Raw genomic sequence first — 18,799 nt, forward strand, 5'->3', positions numbered from 1 at the left:
ATGAGATCAGAATAGAACTTACAAGATAAAAATGATTACTTTTTAGAAGTACAACAACGAAAAGAAAGGTAATGTTTTGAAAGTACATGAAGTAATATGACTAAAAGTTGATGTTTAGGAATTAAAATGGATGAAGGTAATGTTTTGAAAGTACATAAATTAATATGAACAAAAATTGATGTTTAGGAATTAAAATGAACGTTTTTAAATGAATTAAAACTAAAAATAATATTTTTTAAAAAATGATTTTTTTGTGTGCATATTAGTCAAAAATGAGTTTAAAACACAAATTTGGTACTTAAATGTATATAACTTTACCATCAAAGTTATAAACATTCTATTTTAGACCTAAGTTTCAATAACAATTTTATTTAATTTGGGTAAAAAAGGAAAAAAGTTTCTAGCAAGTTTTTCTTCACAATTATTAGTTAAAAATTCCCAACCTTAATCTCATTGAGATCTTTTTTAATACTTATCTTTGCCCCATTTCTTGATTTAGGGATTCATCATGTGGAGATTGGGGGATTTTGCATGGGAAAATTTTCAATTTCATAGTTTTAAAGTTATTTTTTAATAAAAAAATAAATCCGATATACATATTCTAAGTGTATGTAATTGTATGACAAATTTTGTATTTATATTATTTCTTGTTTAGATTATTAAATCTTTTTAAAATATCCAATGTTTTTATTAATAATTTAAGAGGATAAGTCAAAATATACTTGTTTTAGTTCACGCAGAGGAAAAATCTATAATGAAATTGAGTTTTATATTTTTATATATACACATTTCAACCTTTTCATTTATGACTCCAATTCTATAGTTTCTGATTTTCTATTTTGGATGATAATTTTTTTAACTTAGCAAATAGTATTTCTTCAAAGTTTCATCATATGAAGCTTTCTATATCAACTTGAATACAAACATTTCTTATTTTCTTCCCCCATTCCAAATATTCTTTCACTCTTAGACTGAAAAATATAGATGAATACACCGTTATCAAAGTTTTTACTGACTTTTTGATACGGTATATTTTTATTACCGACCTACCAACATTATTCTTAGTAGATGTTCTCCCCTATAAAAGTTTCATCATTTCTTGCACTCAATAATTGGAAACACCCATTTACACACTGCTATATAGAATCTTTTTCTGACTTTTTGATCCGATATTTTATTACTGGTCTACAGAAAGTAGGAGTTTTTACCTATTAAATATTATTCACTCATCGCCAGTGAAAGTCAACCTTCTCCTCGCCATCCTTAAATGTTACAATAACATTCCATTTGCTATCAACTCAGCTTTCAGCCCCACCTCCTCATTCTCCCGCAGAATCACAGTCACAAACCTCCCTCCGCTGCCACCCAGTCCCGGAACCACCACCACAGCTCCGCTGTCTCCGACGCCGTCCACGGCGTAGTACACAAATTTTGGCCTCTCAAAATCCATTCCCATTTCCTCTCCATAGAAGTCAGCTTCATCCCATTTCACAAATGTCAGATTGGCTCCATACACAATGAAATCACCGACTCCATTGTCTCTCTCCACTGCCTCCTCAACCAGGTCTCCTTCTTCCTCCGCCGCGCCGACGACCAGCAGATCCGCCAGCTCCCTCCGGTCAGTGACGGAGACGGCGGCGCCGGATTTGACTGTGCTGATTTTTTGGGCGTTCCCAATTATCTTCCCCTGTTGCTTAATTGGGTCGAGTTTGCAGAGAGTCACCGTCGTGGGTTCGGAGCCTCGCCGGAGATTAGCCACGGACTGCCAGAGCGCGGCGGCGATGGATTCGAAAGGTGGGGTTTGGCGGGGCATTTGGGTTTGCAATTGGGCCAATTGGGTAGCGTTTAAATTGAAGGAAAATGATTCCATTTTGGAGTTGTTGGTGGGGATCCAGTGGTCGCCGACTGGGTCGATTCGTCGGAGGGAGAGTGGGGGTTTCGCGGCGGCGGAGGATGGGGGCTTCGGCGGCGGAGTGGTGGCGATGTTGCCGATTCCGGGCGGCGGCGGCGGCGGCGACAGAGGAGTGACGGCGGCGCCGCCGAAGAGGAGAGCGGCGAGGGAGTTTATAAAAGCGGCGGCGGAGAAGGCGTCGCCGAGAACGTGGGCCCAGCTTAGCCCTATTGAGATTCCTCTGCATTTGAATCTCGTCACCTGCAAATAAAATTGGCTTTTATTTTTGGAATTTATAATTTTTTTTATTTTTAATTTATAATTTATAATTTTTTAGAGAATCAACGTTTAGGAACGACGCTTGTTTTACTGAATTATGTTCGGTTTGACATTTTTTAGTCCAATTCTTGTCCTAGTAGTTAGTATTTTAATTTTTGTGCTTATTTATATTTGTTTTTGTATTTTGAAGTATTTTATTTTGATATTATATTAAGAAATATGTCATAGAAAAAATTAATGACATAGATCAAAACGAGTATTTACGAAAATTAAGTAAAACAAAAATTAGGTAAGCTTGAACGTAGATTAATTGATTAAGGTATTAATAATTCTTTTGTTTGAATTGTAACATCTCAATTAAGGTATTAATAATTCTTTTTGTTTCAATTGTAACATCTTTTTAAGAAAAAGATACTTATAAAGACTAAAATGAAATAAAGTTTTCGCTAAATATAGATTTTGTTTTTAATGTTGGTGTATTTTTTTTAATTTAGTGTAAGCTTAAAATTGTTCGAATTTAATCTATGATATTTTAATATTATTCTATTATATTATTTTTCAGTGGATATAAAAATTGAGTGATGTTAAGTCTACTTGAGATAATATTATTAAGTTGACAAAAAAAAATAGTAAATGAATTAAGCTAGAGTCAAATTTCTAATCATTAGCCGACAATATTAATATTTACCTAGAAAAAAGTATAATGGAAAAAGTTAAAATTTAAGAAACTAAATACAAACTTTTTAAAGACTATTAAAAAAAAAAGAACCTATATTTAGCGTAAACTTTTAGAGGTAAAAATAAATTTAATTTCAAAAACAAAAATTGTGACCCCATATCACAAATGTGAAAGAAAGTTGATCACTTTATATTTACACCACATAAATTTGAAACTATTTTTTATTGTTAGAATAATCATTTAATAAAATATTCTTAAATAACTATTTCAGTTTTTTTTAATGTCCTAATTGTTACTTGTAGTACTTTAAAATAATAGAATTTATTTTCTTTTTTTGATAAAAAAATAATTGAAATTCTCCGTCTTTAAAAGACCATATGTTATAAATAGTAACCTTATTGAGGCTAATACGATCCTACATATATCAATCAATTCATAGAATCTTAGTGATATTATACCACTCTCATTGAATACTCTCGTACCGCAGTTCAAATTTATGACCTAAAGATTTAAATATTATTTTGATCCCTGTACTTTCAAAACGTCAAATTCTAAAATCTAGTATGTTCATTCATTTTTATCTCATTTCTTTCAGTGGTAATTTTAGCACGACAATTCACTCGCTAATTTTTTTAAAATACAATAAAAATTTGAAAGTATATAGATCAAAATACACTAAAGCAAAAAATATGAGCAACAAAATAGTATTTAATGAAAATCGCAAAGTGTTATTAGAAAGCTACCTACCTCCGACTAGAAAGGACTACCATTAATGAAAACAAACCATATTCTATTTAAAAAAGGGGATCGAGACAAAATTAAGTAGACAACGAAGAAGCAAACTCTGTATACAATAGAAAAAGAAATGTGGAAGAAACTATCACATCGTTCTATATTCTCCACGTCAACTTTCTATTCAAAATATTAATAGATGTTTGTTGGAAGAGTATTTTTAAAATGTTTATTAAACATCAAGTATAGTATTAAAACTTTTAAGAATAAATATAATTTTGCAACAAAAAGCAAGTTCAAGACTACTTTTTGTAATTTAATCTAAATATTGTTGAACTTTATATTTAGTCTCTACTCGGAAGAATCTTATATTCTAAATTGTTGAAAATATGATAACAACAAAAATACTACCTATTTATTATACAACAAAAATTTCACTTCTTAGCATCAATTTAACATATATTTGAAAAAATATCACAATTTTTTCATTTTTTTTAAATATTACATAAGTGTGAACTTTTTTTTAACATAGTATGCACTATATATTTGAGTCGATTTGGATTATGCCATACCTTGGAAAATTCCAAATTTTCTATTATATTTAAAAATACATATATTTATTTTGTACAACGTAAATACCTCTTTAAATTATGACTTTTATGACAAAGAAATAAATACACACTTTAAATATTTTAAAAAGATTACTAAAATTAATATTTTAAAAGTCGAAATATACCAAATTGAATTTAGCTCAACGGTAATTGAGCTATATCTCAAATCAAAAGGTTGTGACTTCGAACCCACTTCGATACGTTGTAGTTAAAAAAAAAAAAGAAATATACCCGAAATGAAAGTGAACACAAATTCTAACAGAGATCGTAAAACTAGTCGCGAACACTCACAAATATAAAAAAAAAAATTCTTAACAATAAAAATCAAAATTTTATTATATCCTTATAACAATAGCACGCAGGAGAAAAGAAAATAGTTTTCTATTTTTTCTTTCTTTATATTACTTTTTTGGTCCATCTGAAAAGTCTACTTTAAATAAATTCCTAATAATGGTACAGAGATATTTGAAAAATATTTCGCACAGCTGGAAGCTTGCTTTAAATATCTGAGAAAATAATGTTTTAATTAATACTAGGTACATGCATTAATTTCTACTAATATTTCCAGAAAATAAAAAAATTAAAATTATTTAATACTTAAATTTCTTTCTTATTATTCTTCTTATTTTCTTTTTGAAGAAAATTTTCCTTCTTTTTCTGAATGTGGTGTTGATGCTATAAAGAATATGCAACTTTAATAGAAAAACAATAATTGGATTCACTATGCAAATGCATCAATAAATTAGAGATCTCTACTAGAATAATAATAATAATTAAATATTATATATAGAACATATATGAGATACATCTGAATTTTGATTTTTAAAATTTTTAAATCGTTCCATTTTATTTCAAAATTTTCCAATGTGTTGTTTTAGTCTTTAATCTCAAATAAAATGTCAGTATATATTTCCAGAATATCTATTTTAATTCGTGTATTTTTAACTTTTATTCATTTTAATCCTACTTTTCTAATATTTGTCTTCATCCTCGTACTTTTAACAGACTATTTTAATTACTTTTGTGTATTAAAGAATTTTATTTGATCGATGTACAAACGTCCACTTTGGTCCCTGTACTATCAATTTTTGTTCTTTGGTCCATATAACTATTTTGTGTTCTGTTCATTTTTCTTTTTATCTTATGCTTACTAAATTTCTTGACCGGTGACGCTTTTAAACCTTTAATTTTTAGAATAAAAAATATGAAGTTAGAATTTCAACTTTCGACTTAATGAACTTTTTAAGTTGATAATTATAACGTGTCTTGTCCGCATGATTTGATTCCAATTAAACGTCATGACCATTGTTTCAAAGTAAATCATTTAAAAGAGATACACGAACCTGCATATAAACCGGAGGGGAGAAGTGCAATTCGGGTCCGATAACCTTGTCGGAAACCAGCAATTTCTGCGGCGACGAATCGTCTCCGATCATCTGCAGCCATTCCTCCACCGTCTTCCGGCACTCCGCCTCAATAAACCGCGCCCCGCAGTCATTGCACTTTATGAACGGCCGGCCGGATTCCTCCCGCCGGAACCGCCCGCAGCTCACATAGTAATCGTTGAACAGAACGAACGTCGCCGCCTTGATCTGCGTCACCGTCACCTCCCGGCTAGCGTCGCCGTCGAAATAGTAGATTCCCTTGATGTAATGGAGCTTCATCGCCAAATCGAGGCCGCTCAGATGATATCCGCCGTCCAATCCGATCGAGTTGCCCGGACCGACGGAGGAGATCCGGACGCCGTAGACGAGGCTCTGTTCTTCTTCGCCGGAAACCATGGGGACGGCGGAAAAGGAAGAAGAAGAAGATGGAGAAGGGCGTGCGGCGTCGATTTGGGGGAAATTGGGGTTTTATAAGCGGTCGTTGGGGTTTTGTCGCAGCCGGTAAGGTATATTTAATGGCATTTAATTACATAACTGATATATATATATTTTTTTACTGGCTGTTATTTTAGTTAGTTACTTTTAATGGGTTTGTATGGCGGTTAAATTAATGAAGTTAGTTATAGTGATCTTGTTGTAGTGAAAAAATATACGTAGGTACTTAATTGCGTGAAATTTTATTGAATTAGATTGTGCTATTTTGAACTCTGGTAAGCCTATAACTTTTGAGATGTTTTGATTGCTTTGTTCTTTTTCTTCAGGTACATTTGGTATGGTGCTATAACTTTGTTCCGAGATTTCCGAGATTTCTTTACTAGGATTGACCTATATTTAGATGTTCGAGTAGAATTTGGATCATTCCAAAAAATATGGAGATCCAACTACAAGAATCTTTGATTTCTTTTTGAAGAAGAAGTCATCACTTTTTTTGATGTGCCACAATGCAATTAAAGAATCTACGTCCTACTTAATGATCACTAGATGTAGATTTACAGTTTTTCAATAATTAAGAGGGGCGGAAGATTGAACCATCAACTAGAGATATATAGAAGTACTTTATCCATTTATGTTATGTTCGAACTGGTGCAAAAAAAAAATAAAATAAATAAAAAATCAAGGTACTTTGTTATAGTTTTTCTCTCATGTATTCAACAATGTAGCCTTGGGACAACTTTTTAATAACTAAATGGGGTCGTTATTTTACTAATTTTGCTAAATATTTTTGTCATACTTACCACTACCCTATGTTATTTATTTATTTTTACTTTCACTTTCACTTTCACTTTCACTTCCATACAATGTGATGTATCCTAGATGAATTAAATATTTATATTCAAAGAATATAAGGTGGGAAAATTTAATGCAAAATTTATTGCTTTTATGGGTTATTTTTTGGTTTAATAGAATATATATAAATCTATTGTTATTATTTTGAGTTTAATAACGATGAGATGAGAGATTAAACATTTAATCTAAACAAGATAATTAACATATCTTATACCTCTAATTATGCTCGAATTGATTATGAAGTTATTGCTAAGTTAATTATTGTAAAAAATATATATGTTGTTAAGTTAAATGAATATTTTTGTCACTCATAAATGATGGTTGTTAGGACATTGGTCCAGACCTTCTGGAATCTGGAGGGAGTATTGTTAGGAGATTAATGGAGCTTTCTTTGGAATAAATTGGATGTATACTTTTCACAAAAATATTTTGAAAACTATAATGATTTTTGTCCACGTCATAAACCAAATCTATTCACTAAAAAGTTGAAAAAAAAAAACAAAATCATGTACTTTTCCAAATACTTTATAAAATATATAACTAATATTTCGACAAGTTGAGTTAGGCGTAGGTTAAGTAAGCAGCCAATATTTCGACAAGTTGAGTTAGGTGTAGGTTAAGTAAGCAGCTAACTTATGGTGGGATGCTGTGATATCAATTATTGATCTCTATTTTTTAAGCTTAAATGATTTATTTGAATTCTATTAAAAAGATATATAAAAGAAGAGATTGAATTTTTTTCATAAACTTAAAATTTTTTGATACGTAAACTATCATTTTGGTTGAGCGCTACAATATCATTGGTATGTCATCACTTTTCTTTCAAAAAAAACACATTTAAATTTTAATCCACATTTCCAAAAAAAAATTGATTTTTTTTCTAGTTTTCAAAATTTGAGTTAGATTTAAAAACGTTTCTAAAAAATAGGTAGAAAACAAAGAACCCTATTTAGGGAGTGTGATAGAGAACTTGAGATCCGATGCGAACAATCAATCGACGGAACGACAAGCCTTTCCAAGAGATTCTCTTAGTAAAGCGCATCGTTGTCATTCCTTTTGAGTCATCATTTTCCGCTTTTCTTTCTTACTACTTCTCTTGGTGAATCAACCAGAACCCAATGAATAATGCGGGTCTTCGTTCAACTATTTCACGGGACTTTTAGGCTACAAAGCAAACTCTCCTGAATAGGACAGATTCGGAAGTGACTAAAGAAGTCGAAAAACATAATTAGTTGCATAATATTTAGATTTCTTCAGAAAATTAGAAACGAAAACTTCATCAAACACGAAATAGACTCTGAAAGAACGAAAACTTTGATTACACTCTTAGCAAGAAGTTGACTCGACCTAGCAGACCAACCAACATGGCGACAATAGAAATAAAAATAAACATTCAAGTAGAACATTATTAGAAAAAAATATGTTGGACATTGATGTAGCATCTACCAAATATCGATAACGCAGCAATAATATCAGAAATGAACTGTTTTTTCGGTATCCGTATGCAACTTTAGTAATGAATAATTATTACGTGTCAGCTGTACATTGGGCTGTTATTTTCAATTAGTTAGCAGTACCAGTCAGAATAACATATCCAGAGAAGAGGAGAGATGGGGATAGGACTTTATTGTAATTTTGCTGATTTTTTTTACTGAGATTTTTTCTTTTTTAAAAGAATGAATTATATCTTGTGCAGAGAATAGAAGGTGGGAATATTTAATGCAAATTTATTGCTCTATTATTATTTTTTATTTTTTGGTTGAAAATTGGCAAGCTAATTCATGGTGGATCTAGAATTTTTATGTGAGAGGGGTTAAATTCAATTAAAGTTTAGTTTTTTACAATTATAGTAATTTCTTGAAACTATTTTTTATTTAAGTATCCATTTCTAATATATATATTTAATGTAAAAAAAGTATACCAAATTTGAAGAAGAAAGGGAACATAAATTAATAGATATTATTTACAAATCAAATAATTGAATACGTCATTTTGTTAATATTTTGATAAATACAAATTTATAAAAGGAAATACGATTTGCAATTAAATTTATAAGAGATAAAAGAGTTTAAATAAAAGATTAGTACATGGGCGTGGCCCAATTTAGTTCCTGGTCTAAATCTATTTGATTTTGATTTTGTTTTGTTTTTTTAGTTGGTTTTGTTATTTATTTATTTATTTATTAAGATTTTGTTATTGAGTAGTTTTTTTATAAGTTCGTGTTTTTATATTTAACTCCAAGTGACGTAGTGAATATGTTAGGTCGGTAATGTGATTGCAAACAAAGTCCCACATTGACTATAGTGAATGATCATGCATAGGACAATTATCTCCACTGGTATGAGACCTTTTGGATGAAACAAAAAACAAAGCCGTGAAGGCTATGCCCAAAACGAACAAAAATTTCATATCAAAGTGGTCGATTTTGCAGAATTTCATAGAATGACAAATTAAATCGCATATTTAACATTGTCATATTTGAATTTCTAATCAATAAATTTAGATTAAAAGTCTAAATTAGTAAAATTTTAATTTTTATTTTTCCTGCAAACATCCAAACAAACAAATTTAATATAATTGATTTCAAATCATTATCGTTCCAAACAAGATAAAGAAATTAAAATCATTTTTTGAATTTCAAATTACGAAATTTAAAATAATTTCTTGAACATCACTCTAATTTATCGTTGTTTTATGTCATTCTTAGTTGGATGGTGCATTGGTCCCGACCTTCTATCTCTATTTTCGGCCAATTATTTCGACTTAGAACACCTACGAACAATAGTCATGCAAAATTGTCATTAAAAAAAAATCCGAATGATAGAAAAATATATCTATTGCCATTATGATTGTGCAACTTTAATGTTCAAGTGCAACAACTTTTGTTATCTCAAAGTAGAAGAATAATACTTCTTTTATGTTGGGAACGGCGAATCAAGATGCATAAGTCTTACCATGACACAACGACTATGTTTTTTTTATCTCCTTTGTTTTCAAATCTATTTTCTATTATTACAACCTTTTAAAGGAGTATAAACCAATAATATTTACGATCAAAAGTTCCATTAAAAATTTGACAATTTTTTTTAATAGAAATTTTAAAAAATCTCATTTTCGGTAATTTTCACTTGATATTGAACTAAAGGTGAAATTCTTAATTTTGTTGATTTTGATTCACAGTCCACATATTATCCAAACAAGTGTACTCTCTTGGCCACATCATGTAAGTTATTATTTGTGGTCCAACCAACATTCAACATCAACCTTTAATTAATGATTTTCTTAATAGAAACTTACTAGATCTAAAATTCAAATTAAAAAAAGGCAAAGTTTAAAAATATACAATATAACCGAAACTCAAATGTTCCTTTTTTACATGTTATTTTATTATTTAACATAAATATGTAGTTTTCTTTTATATAAATATATAAAGGAAATAGTAGTTTAATTAAAAAGAAACATCATATAGACATAAATCACTCGGCCATTTGTAGCACCAAACTCCCCAACTTTTTATTTTGCTCTCCATGTGATCTCATGGGTTACCCCATTTTATATTATTGTCGTGTCTAGAGTTAATGATAAGTGTCAAGTGATGATTTTTGCTACTTCTTCCATGAATAGATAAACTTCCGTAAAATCTTTCTCCTCAATGTTCAGGATTCAAATGACTTCAAGACTATTGGTGGTCAAAATCAGACTTGACACGTGTCATCCCCTACTCAGTTTGGAGTTGTCAGGAGGTAGAAAACAGGTCATCCTCATCCACCGACCTGAACCATGCCGAACTGAGATCATGAAAAGTTGTACACGCTAATCTGAGGAATCCGACCACCGACAGTACCAACAGTCTTGTCTCCCCCACCTGTCTATAAAATGGGCACTACACCCAAGTCTCAGGTACTACAGTTCGAGCTTGTAACTAACTTGGACGTCAGAGTGTTTGTTCCCTGTGCAGTTTCACTTGCGAGCACCTCATGTGCTCGTCCTCGTTAACAACCGACCAGTGAACTCGGTGGAAAACAGCATCAACAAAGACAATCGGATTCCACACATCGCCATGACTTGTAGAACTTTAATTTGGCCATTTCTTCTCGTGAATTTTGTTTTTCTTGTTCTTGCAAAACATTCCATCTCTCCACGTGGTTGGTTTGTACCAAGTTAGGAATAGTGTGTTTAGACTTTAGAGAATACTGTGGGAATTGAATAGAGCCCATAGAAACATCCACCACACGATCTCTCATCTTCATCTCACAGTTGGCGCATAGAGGGAGAGTTTGTTGAGAAATCCGGGCGTTGATGACCAGTTTCTGGCCCATAGAGAAGGCCCGGCGCCGCGGCGCTGCCCGTGGCCCCCACCATATCCCTCTCACTCTCTTCTGTTTCACTTCACTCCAAATCAACCCTAAGGTTGGACAACATCCACTTGAATTCTACCTCCTCTTTTCCTTCTAGAACCTTTTCCACTTTTCTCAACCTTTTTTAATATATTACTTTCATCTGTGTATTTTCAGAAGGTTTATTTTCGCTTCTGAACTTTTAGATATTGTTCATTTTAGTCATTGTACATTCAAAACATCGTTCTTAAAAATGACCGTTTTGATCCATTCATTTTATTTTTTGTCTCTTTCTTTTTCTACTGTGCACAATTTTAACATGACATTATACCTTTTTTTTTTTTAATATACCAAAGATTTCATACAAAAGGGTTTCGATTGTTTCAAATTTTGGAAAATAGAGGGACCTTGCTGTCCTCAGCACCTTTGGCGAGTGTGAGAGAGAAATGCAAAAATAGAAATTTATTTTTTTTAAATAATAATGAGTTGTCAATATTTAATGTTGAGAAGTACAAGATCCCTTTTTATTATCCTGAGAAGTAATTTTCTTAAAATTTTGTAAATAGAGATCAAAACCGTTGCTTTTTAAAAGTAAAAAACACTAAAATGAAAGTACAATAACTAAAATGAACCAAAGTTGAAAGTGTGAAACATTTTAAAAGTATAAAAATTAAAATGAAACGAAAGTAGCATTTCATAGTTACAAAATGTTTCTTTAATCACTAAATTCTTTAGATTTGTTTCTAATAAGTCACAAAAATAAAAAAGTATTGTTCTTTTAATTTTGTATCGAATAAATTACTATTTTCTTTTACCATTTCATGGGTGCGTCTAACCAATGATTGGTTTTCTTCTTTGGTTCTTTTTAACAATTTAATGTTTCATTACTATAAATTTTTAGAAGTAGATGTACAGTAACCTTTATTTCCAAAAATGAATTATTATAAAATAGACCTATAACCATCACCAAATTATTTTATATCATTAATCTCCTGTCCTTGCAATGTTTACTGGCCACAAATAATAAACCAATTATTTTCATTATCATGGTGATCTCTGATATTTTTTCTTCTTTTTTTAACATGTTCGGGAGTGGATTCGAACTCGCAACCTCATAGTTTGAGGTATATGTCAATTACCACTAAGCTATGCTAACTTTGACATATACCTCGACACTTTGATGGTAGGGGCGCACAATACAAAATTGTACAACTTCTCTACCTTAAAACAAGTTAATTAATGGTCTTTCTTAAAATAATAATAATAATTAATGTTTTGGTTGGAAGGTTGGATGCTTTATATATAAAACGACAACAACTGTTGTATACCTTTGAAACCACTGTTTACAGAACTATAATAATAAAATTATATTTTTTTTTCTGGAAGCATAAGAAGAGACTAAAAAATCTGTAAAAGAACCGTTGCTAAAACATATTTGATATTTTCATCCATTTAGAGATGGTCAGTTCTTTTGTGGCGAGCGGGTTTCTTAGCTATTTTATGAAATTTTGTAGATCGAGAGATTTTAGAGGAGTTGAGAAATCTTGGGAAGATGTGTTTGCTCGATTGAATATATCGGATCTCACATTGAAAACATAAGAGATGAATAGCCAATTGTTTTTGAAGTAGAACTTCATGATATTGATATCAGATGTCAAAAGATATATTTTTTAATTATTCGTCACTGTTTAACCTTTGTTAGATTAGAGTTTGTTCTCTGCATTTAGTCCCTAAATTTTTAGAGTTGTGACTTAGTGGTGTATTCAATGTTATGCCAATGGATCCGTGAACTTTAAAAAATATCTCGTGTCAACTTTTATTTCTATATGCTAACTTAGATCATTGTCCTGTTAAACAATTATTTAAAATCAAGGAACTTACTCAACACAAAATCGCGAAATTGAAGACCTATTAGATACAAATTTGAGTATTCATCGACTAAACTTACAATTTAATAGTTATATTTTTACATATATTTCATGGAATATACCATAAACAAAAATATCACTTTCCCCTCTTAGATCATCTAGCTGACTCATGAGTAGATAGCGAGGAGTCTGGGGGACCATAAAAGGAAAATTTTCAAGTTACCACACTAGTGTCGTATAACGTTAAAAAGAAACTTATAAAGATAAAATTATAACGTGAATAAAAAGAGTACGATACTTCTATAGTACGGAAATTTTTCCTCGATAGGAGATAACCATCAAGGTACGAAGGATAAGGTCACAAATCAGCCAAAGTTGGATCATCTATCTGAACAGTGGCTGATGGAGAGTTCACAATCAGCATGTTGAGTGGATGGCCTCGTGAAAATGACCTTCAATAATGGCACACATCAAACTTCTACTGCCACCCACTTGCAATTGGCCCCCCTTTTGCCTAACTTATCTTCCATTGCACCATCACTCACACTCAGTGGTTACCTCATCATTGTCTCACTCACAACTATGTTAATGGAGGTCATTTAAAGAGAAATTGCAACATTCTTAGACCTAAAAAGGAGTTCAAATATGGCTTTGGAGGAGAAACCAAGCAAAGTATTGGTTAACAACCTTGTCTAAATTTAAAAGAAACAAAAAACACTTTTCAAAATTTTCCTTAATACTTTCAAGACCTTTCATAAAGGTTTCAAAAATGCCATTTCTAAGCGAACATCTCAAATGAAAAATTCAAAAATGCCATTTCTAAGCAAACATCTCAAATGAAAAATTGACGTAGCATGGCAAAAATTCAGTAGACAATGGAAGAAGAAGACTTACAAAATTTGGTAGACAATCAAAGCTGATGTTTGGAGGGTAGTATTGGATGAGGATATTTTTGAAACAAGTGGCAAAGTACAAGGGTATTTTTGTAATTTAGCCGATAAACAAATAAATAACCAAAAACTGTTATCCATCAGGGTCTTGAACATTTCCATCTCTGCTTAAAATAACATTCAAGTCACTAAAGTATCTGCCCATGTAATTAAGATCAAGTAATCATGGATAGATTGTTCTAAAGGTCAGTATGGTATGGTAAACTCATATATTCAAGAAACTCTATTTGCCATATCTGCCATATATATACATTCAGTACTAATTTGCTAGTGATTTACATTCCCTGTGGAACAACTTCCAATTTGCAGACTGAGAAATTTGGGTTTCACAGAGGAAGTTGAAAGTTCTATAGAGATCAGTAGGCTAAGTGTATAAAAGAGGGCTAAATTATTGAATCTAGCTAGGTATATATAACTATATCAGTGCTATGTGCAGGATGTTTGGAAGTTTTAGAGCAGGGGAAAAACCAAATCATATGTTCTTTTGCCTGCGCATTCGAGCTCCCCATGACATGTTTTCTCTTGAATCCTTGTACATGCTTCTTCTCTTCAATTCTGACAGCTGATCCTCCCAACGGTTCTTCCACCCACTTTTCTCTTCCATGTCCTGAGAAGTTCGAGGAAAGAAACAAGTACAGGATTACAAATAGGAAATTGTGATGCAGAAACTAGAAGGATTAATATCTGTCAGTGTGCAGCAGTCGTGATTTGGTACTATCTGTTTTCGTGCACTTGAGTCATTTGAACCCGGATTGGGTTTCATTTTTAGTAAGGAATGTGTGAAATAAACAAGGTGAAAACCATGAAATGTCATTGAAAATATGATTTTCTTGTATGATTTTGTCATTTTCAAATTATTGTAGAAGAAGGCTACAATTTTTAACAAGGGAGATAGAAGAAAGGATCAGAAATTGGTATCTGTACATGGACAGTATACCTTTGTAATTTGTAAATTTTGGTTCAACAAAGAGTTAAAAAAAAAACACTCATCATTGTGTTCCAAGAATATGTTCTTCATCTAATTGCCGTACATAAAATTGCGGAATCAAAGAAAAGTAGATTGGGTTTCTATAAATGGATGAAAAAATCAAATCAAAGGATTTTTACAGTTCAATCCCAACGCCAATTCATGTAGAAGCATGAAAATAAAGCTAAAGTTCAAAAAGTGGAAATCGCGATCGAGTGCTAGGAGTAGTCCAAATTGGATGAACGAATTGGTCAAACAAATTAGACATAAAATCCATAATTACTAGCAAGGACACAGAATCAGAAGCCCACAGGTCAATAATCAATTCAATAAAACGAAAAAAATTGCAATAAAATAAGGGCGGGAAGAGATCCTAATTAATTCAGCCCCAATTTTCGACCGAAACAGAACGCCTAAAAAACATACCTCACAGTTGTCGTGGCGTCTTCGAGCAGAGAAAGCGAGGTGAAGACCTCTGGCCATGTCTCTATCATACAGCGCTCTCGTTCCAGGATCGGACAACGTCTCGTACGCCTCCTGAACCTTGATGAACTTCCTGGTATATTCCTCGATCCGGTCCGGCGGCGAGACGTCCGGATGATACTTCCGAGCCATCTGCTTATACGCCTGCTTAATCTCCACCAGCGACCCCGACTCCGGCACTCCCAAGAGCTCGTAGAAGCTCAGCTCGACGGCCTCCGACACCAGCACCTCGTTGACGACGGCCTTAGCTCTGACAGACGCCGAGGGATGCCGGACCGATTTGGGAAACGAAACCTGCGAATTTCCCTCCGGCGGAGAGGCTCTTCTCGGAGAGAAGATCGGAGGCATCGCCGGCAGATAGCAACGTGAATCGGTGCCGGATAAAGCCAATCCGTAGCAACGCATCTCTCTCTCTCTGATTTCTCCTTTCGATTTTGAATCGGCCCTACGCCGCGCCGCTCTGTGTTCTTGGTTTCAACGACGGAGAAATTTTTCTCTCTCTCGCTCTCTTGGCGGTGTTCTTGAGTGCAGAGGAAATTTTTATGATTCCCAAAAATTTTTTACGATTTCTTTTCTTCTCGGAATTGGCTTCGGTTTAAATAAGCTCGAAAAGGGAATCTTCTTCGTTAAGTTAAATAAATTTTTTTTTTCCTTTCTTTTTTATATTTTTGAAAAAATAAATTGTAATCTATTTACTTTGGGAGTTGGGTAATTGAATACGAGTACCTATTTCAGATACCAAAGGATATTTCGAGAGAAATTTCGCTTCAATATATATTTTACAAAATTGTCACATATTTTTATTTTATTATTTTTTCTTTTACATTTGATTTTCATTTGAATTAGGATGCTGTCAAAAGAAATATATATATATATATATATATAGGATTAATTTATTTCATAAAATTTTATTTTATGCTATTTAAAACCAATATTACCTCAAAAAAACAAACATAAAAATATCACATTTTTTATTTATTTTATATTATATTATATTTGAGTTTGATTTGAATTGTGATTTTTAAAAATATACCGAATTAATTATTTTATGAAATTTTATTTTAACAAATATATTTATTTTATGCTATTTACATAACTGAACTCTAGATAAATTCAAACTATAAAGGGTCATTTTTTAATAGTATAATATTCTTAAAAGAAAAAAAAACAAGTTTTAGTTCGAATTCAATTGTGAAAGAGAATTTGAAAAAATTGGATCAAAATATCGCCGGGCTTGGAGCCATACCTTTATTTGAATGATAACATTTAAAAAATCATTCATTTACGATGTTCAATAATAAATTATCAATTTAAAATACAAGTTTTTAGATGTTGTAGAATTAGTTGAAATGTGTATAAACCGACTTAGAGAGCCTGTCTTTTAGTTTCAAAATTTTGGATCTTACTTTATTCTAATTTCTTCCAATCTTAAGTGACTTGTATATAAAATAAATTTGCATGAGTTGACATGGTGTGACTACATAATCGAGTCGATTAACATGTAATCTCGTTAACCGTCCATTAATAATATTAGCAATAGGATGTAAATAAACTATAATCCGTAATTATTTTTTATTTGAGTTGAATAATTTAATCAATGGTTTGAACTAATGTTAACTCTGGTCAAGTTTATTAACAATTTACAAAGGACAAACACACTCCTAATTGAAAAAACCATGGAAGAAAAGACCTAGCCTATAAAACAGACGAACACACCGAGAAAGCGAACTTAGCCAAAGTATCAACCTACACGTTCAAACTCCACTTAATATGAGTAAATCGCACACCCTCAAAATTCCTGCTCAACTTCAAAATATCTCTCAGCCAAATGTTCAGTTCATTTCTAATTTCCACTCCTTCTGCCTCCAAACAATCAAACGACACCACCAGAGTTATGACATTCATCTTTGAAGTCAGAAGGAGAGCCACGTTGATTGCACACAGCTACGCTTGAAGGGGAGATAACCCATTATAAAAATTTAATGATTGTTGATCTAAAGTAATAATTGTTTTCTTATTATTTTATTTTTTTTTAAGAGGAATGGTAATAATGTTTTATTAATGAGCTATGCAAAGATTAAAATATATTTTACGTTATCTTTACAGTTGTATTTCATTTTCCCAGTTGAGTTGTCATTAGGGCCACAAGTATAAATAACATACACTAAATCTATTAAATGTTGGATCGTTAATAGTTATAGATATAAATATAGCAATTAATCAATTATTGAATAATATCAGCAAAAATAGCAAAATGACAACAAAGCCCACATTCCATATTTGAGTGAATGTTTAAAAATGAATATCAATTTAAAGATAGATATCAAATATATAAAATAGAACAAAATCCATTACACAAAATATGAAAATTTATTTATTTATTATTATTATTATCATCATTCTAGAAAACTAGTAAAAGTTAGTATAATATGTGTGATTGACATGTGTTTTTTCTTTAATAAATACAATTAATTTTTAAGGGCTTTTTTGATATAATAATAAATAATGTAAGCCAAAAAATGGAATCCACCCCTAGGCTTCACAAGCCACCAGATTTGGAGAGGGAAAAACAATGGTCTCGTTTCACTAGTCCCATGGGTTTCCAAAATATTTTTAAGGAAAAAAAAATACAAATTCAATTCCTATAATTTGGATTTAATTTCAATTCATCGGTAAATTAAAAATTTTTAATTTAATCTTTATAATTTGAGATTAGTTTCGATTTCGTTTTAAAGGTCTAAAAATTTCACTAATTGAACTATGATATGGATGACTACGACACTAAATTAAAAAAAATATAAACTCGATATCATGAAAATAGAAAACATTTATATGTCACATATTCAGTACACTAACAACATAGATAACTTATAATATTTGAAATTATAGTGACCAAATTGAAATCAAGTTCAGATCATGAAAATTTTAAAATTATAAGGATTAAATTGAAAATTAAAACATAATAAAATTTATTAATTAACCGAGAAAAAATGTGAATAATATCCAGTGTCACAGTCACTCTAATTCGAAAATTAGATAATACTGCTATTAAAATCCATGAGTATTTAGGTTTAATGGTAATAATTTCATAAGTTTGAACTTTTAAGGTATAATGACAAGTATTTTATAGTTAGGTAACTAGCATCAGCGATTTATTATTATTGTGGGAGTTTGCCAAATGTCTATAAGCATGCATATTCATGTCATATAATAATAATAATTATTATTATTATAATCTTTATCATTTGGTATAGTTGAGATAACTAAGACATTTATTTTCAATAAAAAGTCGTGAAGTCGATTCAATAAGTTTCACAAATAATTTTTATT

General features: G+C 31.3%; 2 protein-coding genes across 2 annotated transcripts; both read right to left on the reverse strand.

Moving 5' to 3' along the window:
• Positions 1-873: 873 nt before the first annotated feature.
• LOC111009560 (HXXXD-type acyl-transferase family protein) lies at positions 874-6,054 on the reverse strand. Its single transcript, XM_022282676.2, has 2 exons — positions 5,536-6,054; positions 874-2,152 (listed from the first exon to the last, which is right to left on the reverse strand). Exons 1-2 carry the CDS (start codon positions 5,971-5,973, stop codon positions 1,271-1,273), a joined length of 1,320 nt encoding a protein of 439 aa, XP_022138368.1. The 5' UTR covers positions 5,974-6,054; the 3' UTR covers positions 874-1,270.
• Positions 6,055-14,214: 8,160 nt separating this feature from the next.
• LOC111009883 (chaperone protein dnaJ 20, chloroplastic) lies at positions 14,215-16,050 on the reverse strand. The gene is made up of 2 exons (XM_022283116.2): positions 15,413-16,050; positions 14,215-14,626 (listed from the first exon to the last, which is right to left on the reverse strand). The coding sequence occupies exons 1-2, from the start codon at positions 15,872-15,874 to the stop codon at positions 14,492-14,494; spliced, it is 597 nt and encodes a 198-aa protein (XP_022138808.2). The 5' UTR covers positions 15,875-16,050; the 3' UTR covers positions 14,215-14,491.
• Between the last annotated feature and the right edge of the window lie 2,749 nt (positions 16,051-18,799).

This window comes from Momordica charantia (assembly GCF_013281855.1).
Source record: "Momordica charantia cultivar OHB3-1 chromosome 7 unlocalized genomic scaffold, Mcharantia_2.0 BLBB01000007.1, whole genome shotgun sequence".
Lineage (NCBI taxonomy): Eukaryota > Viridiplantae > Streptophyta > Magnoliopsida > Cucurbitales > Cucurbitaceae > Momordica > Momordica charantia.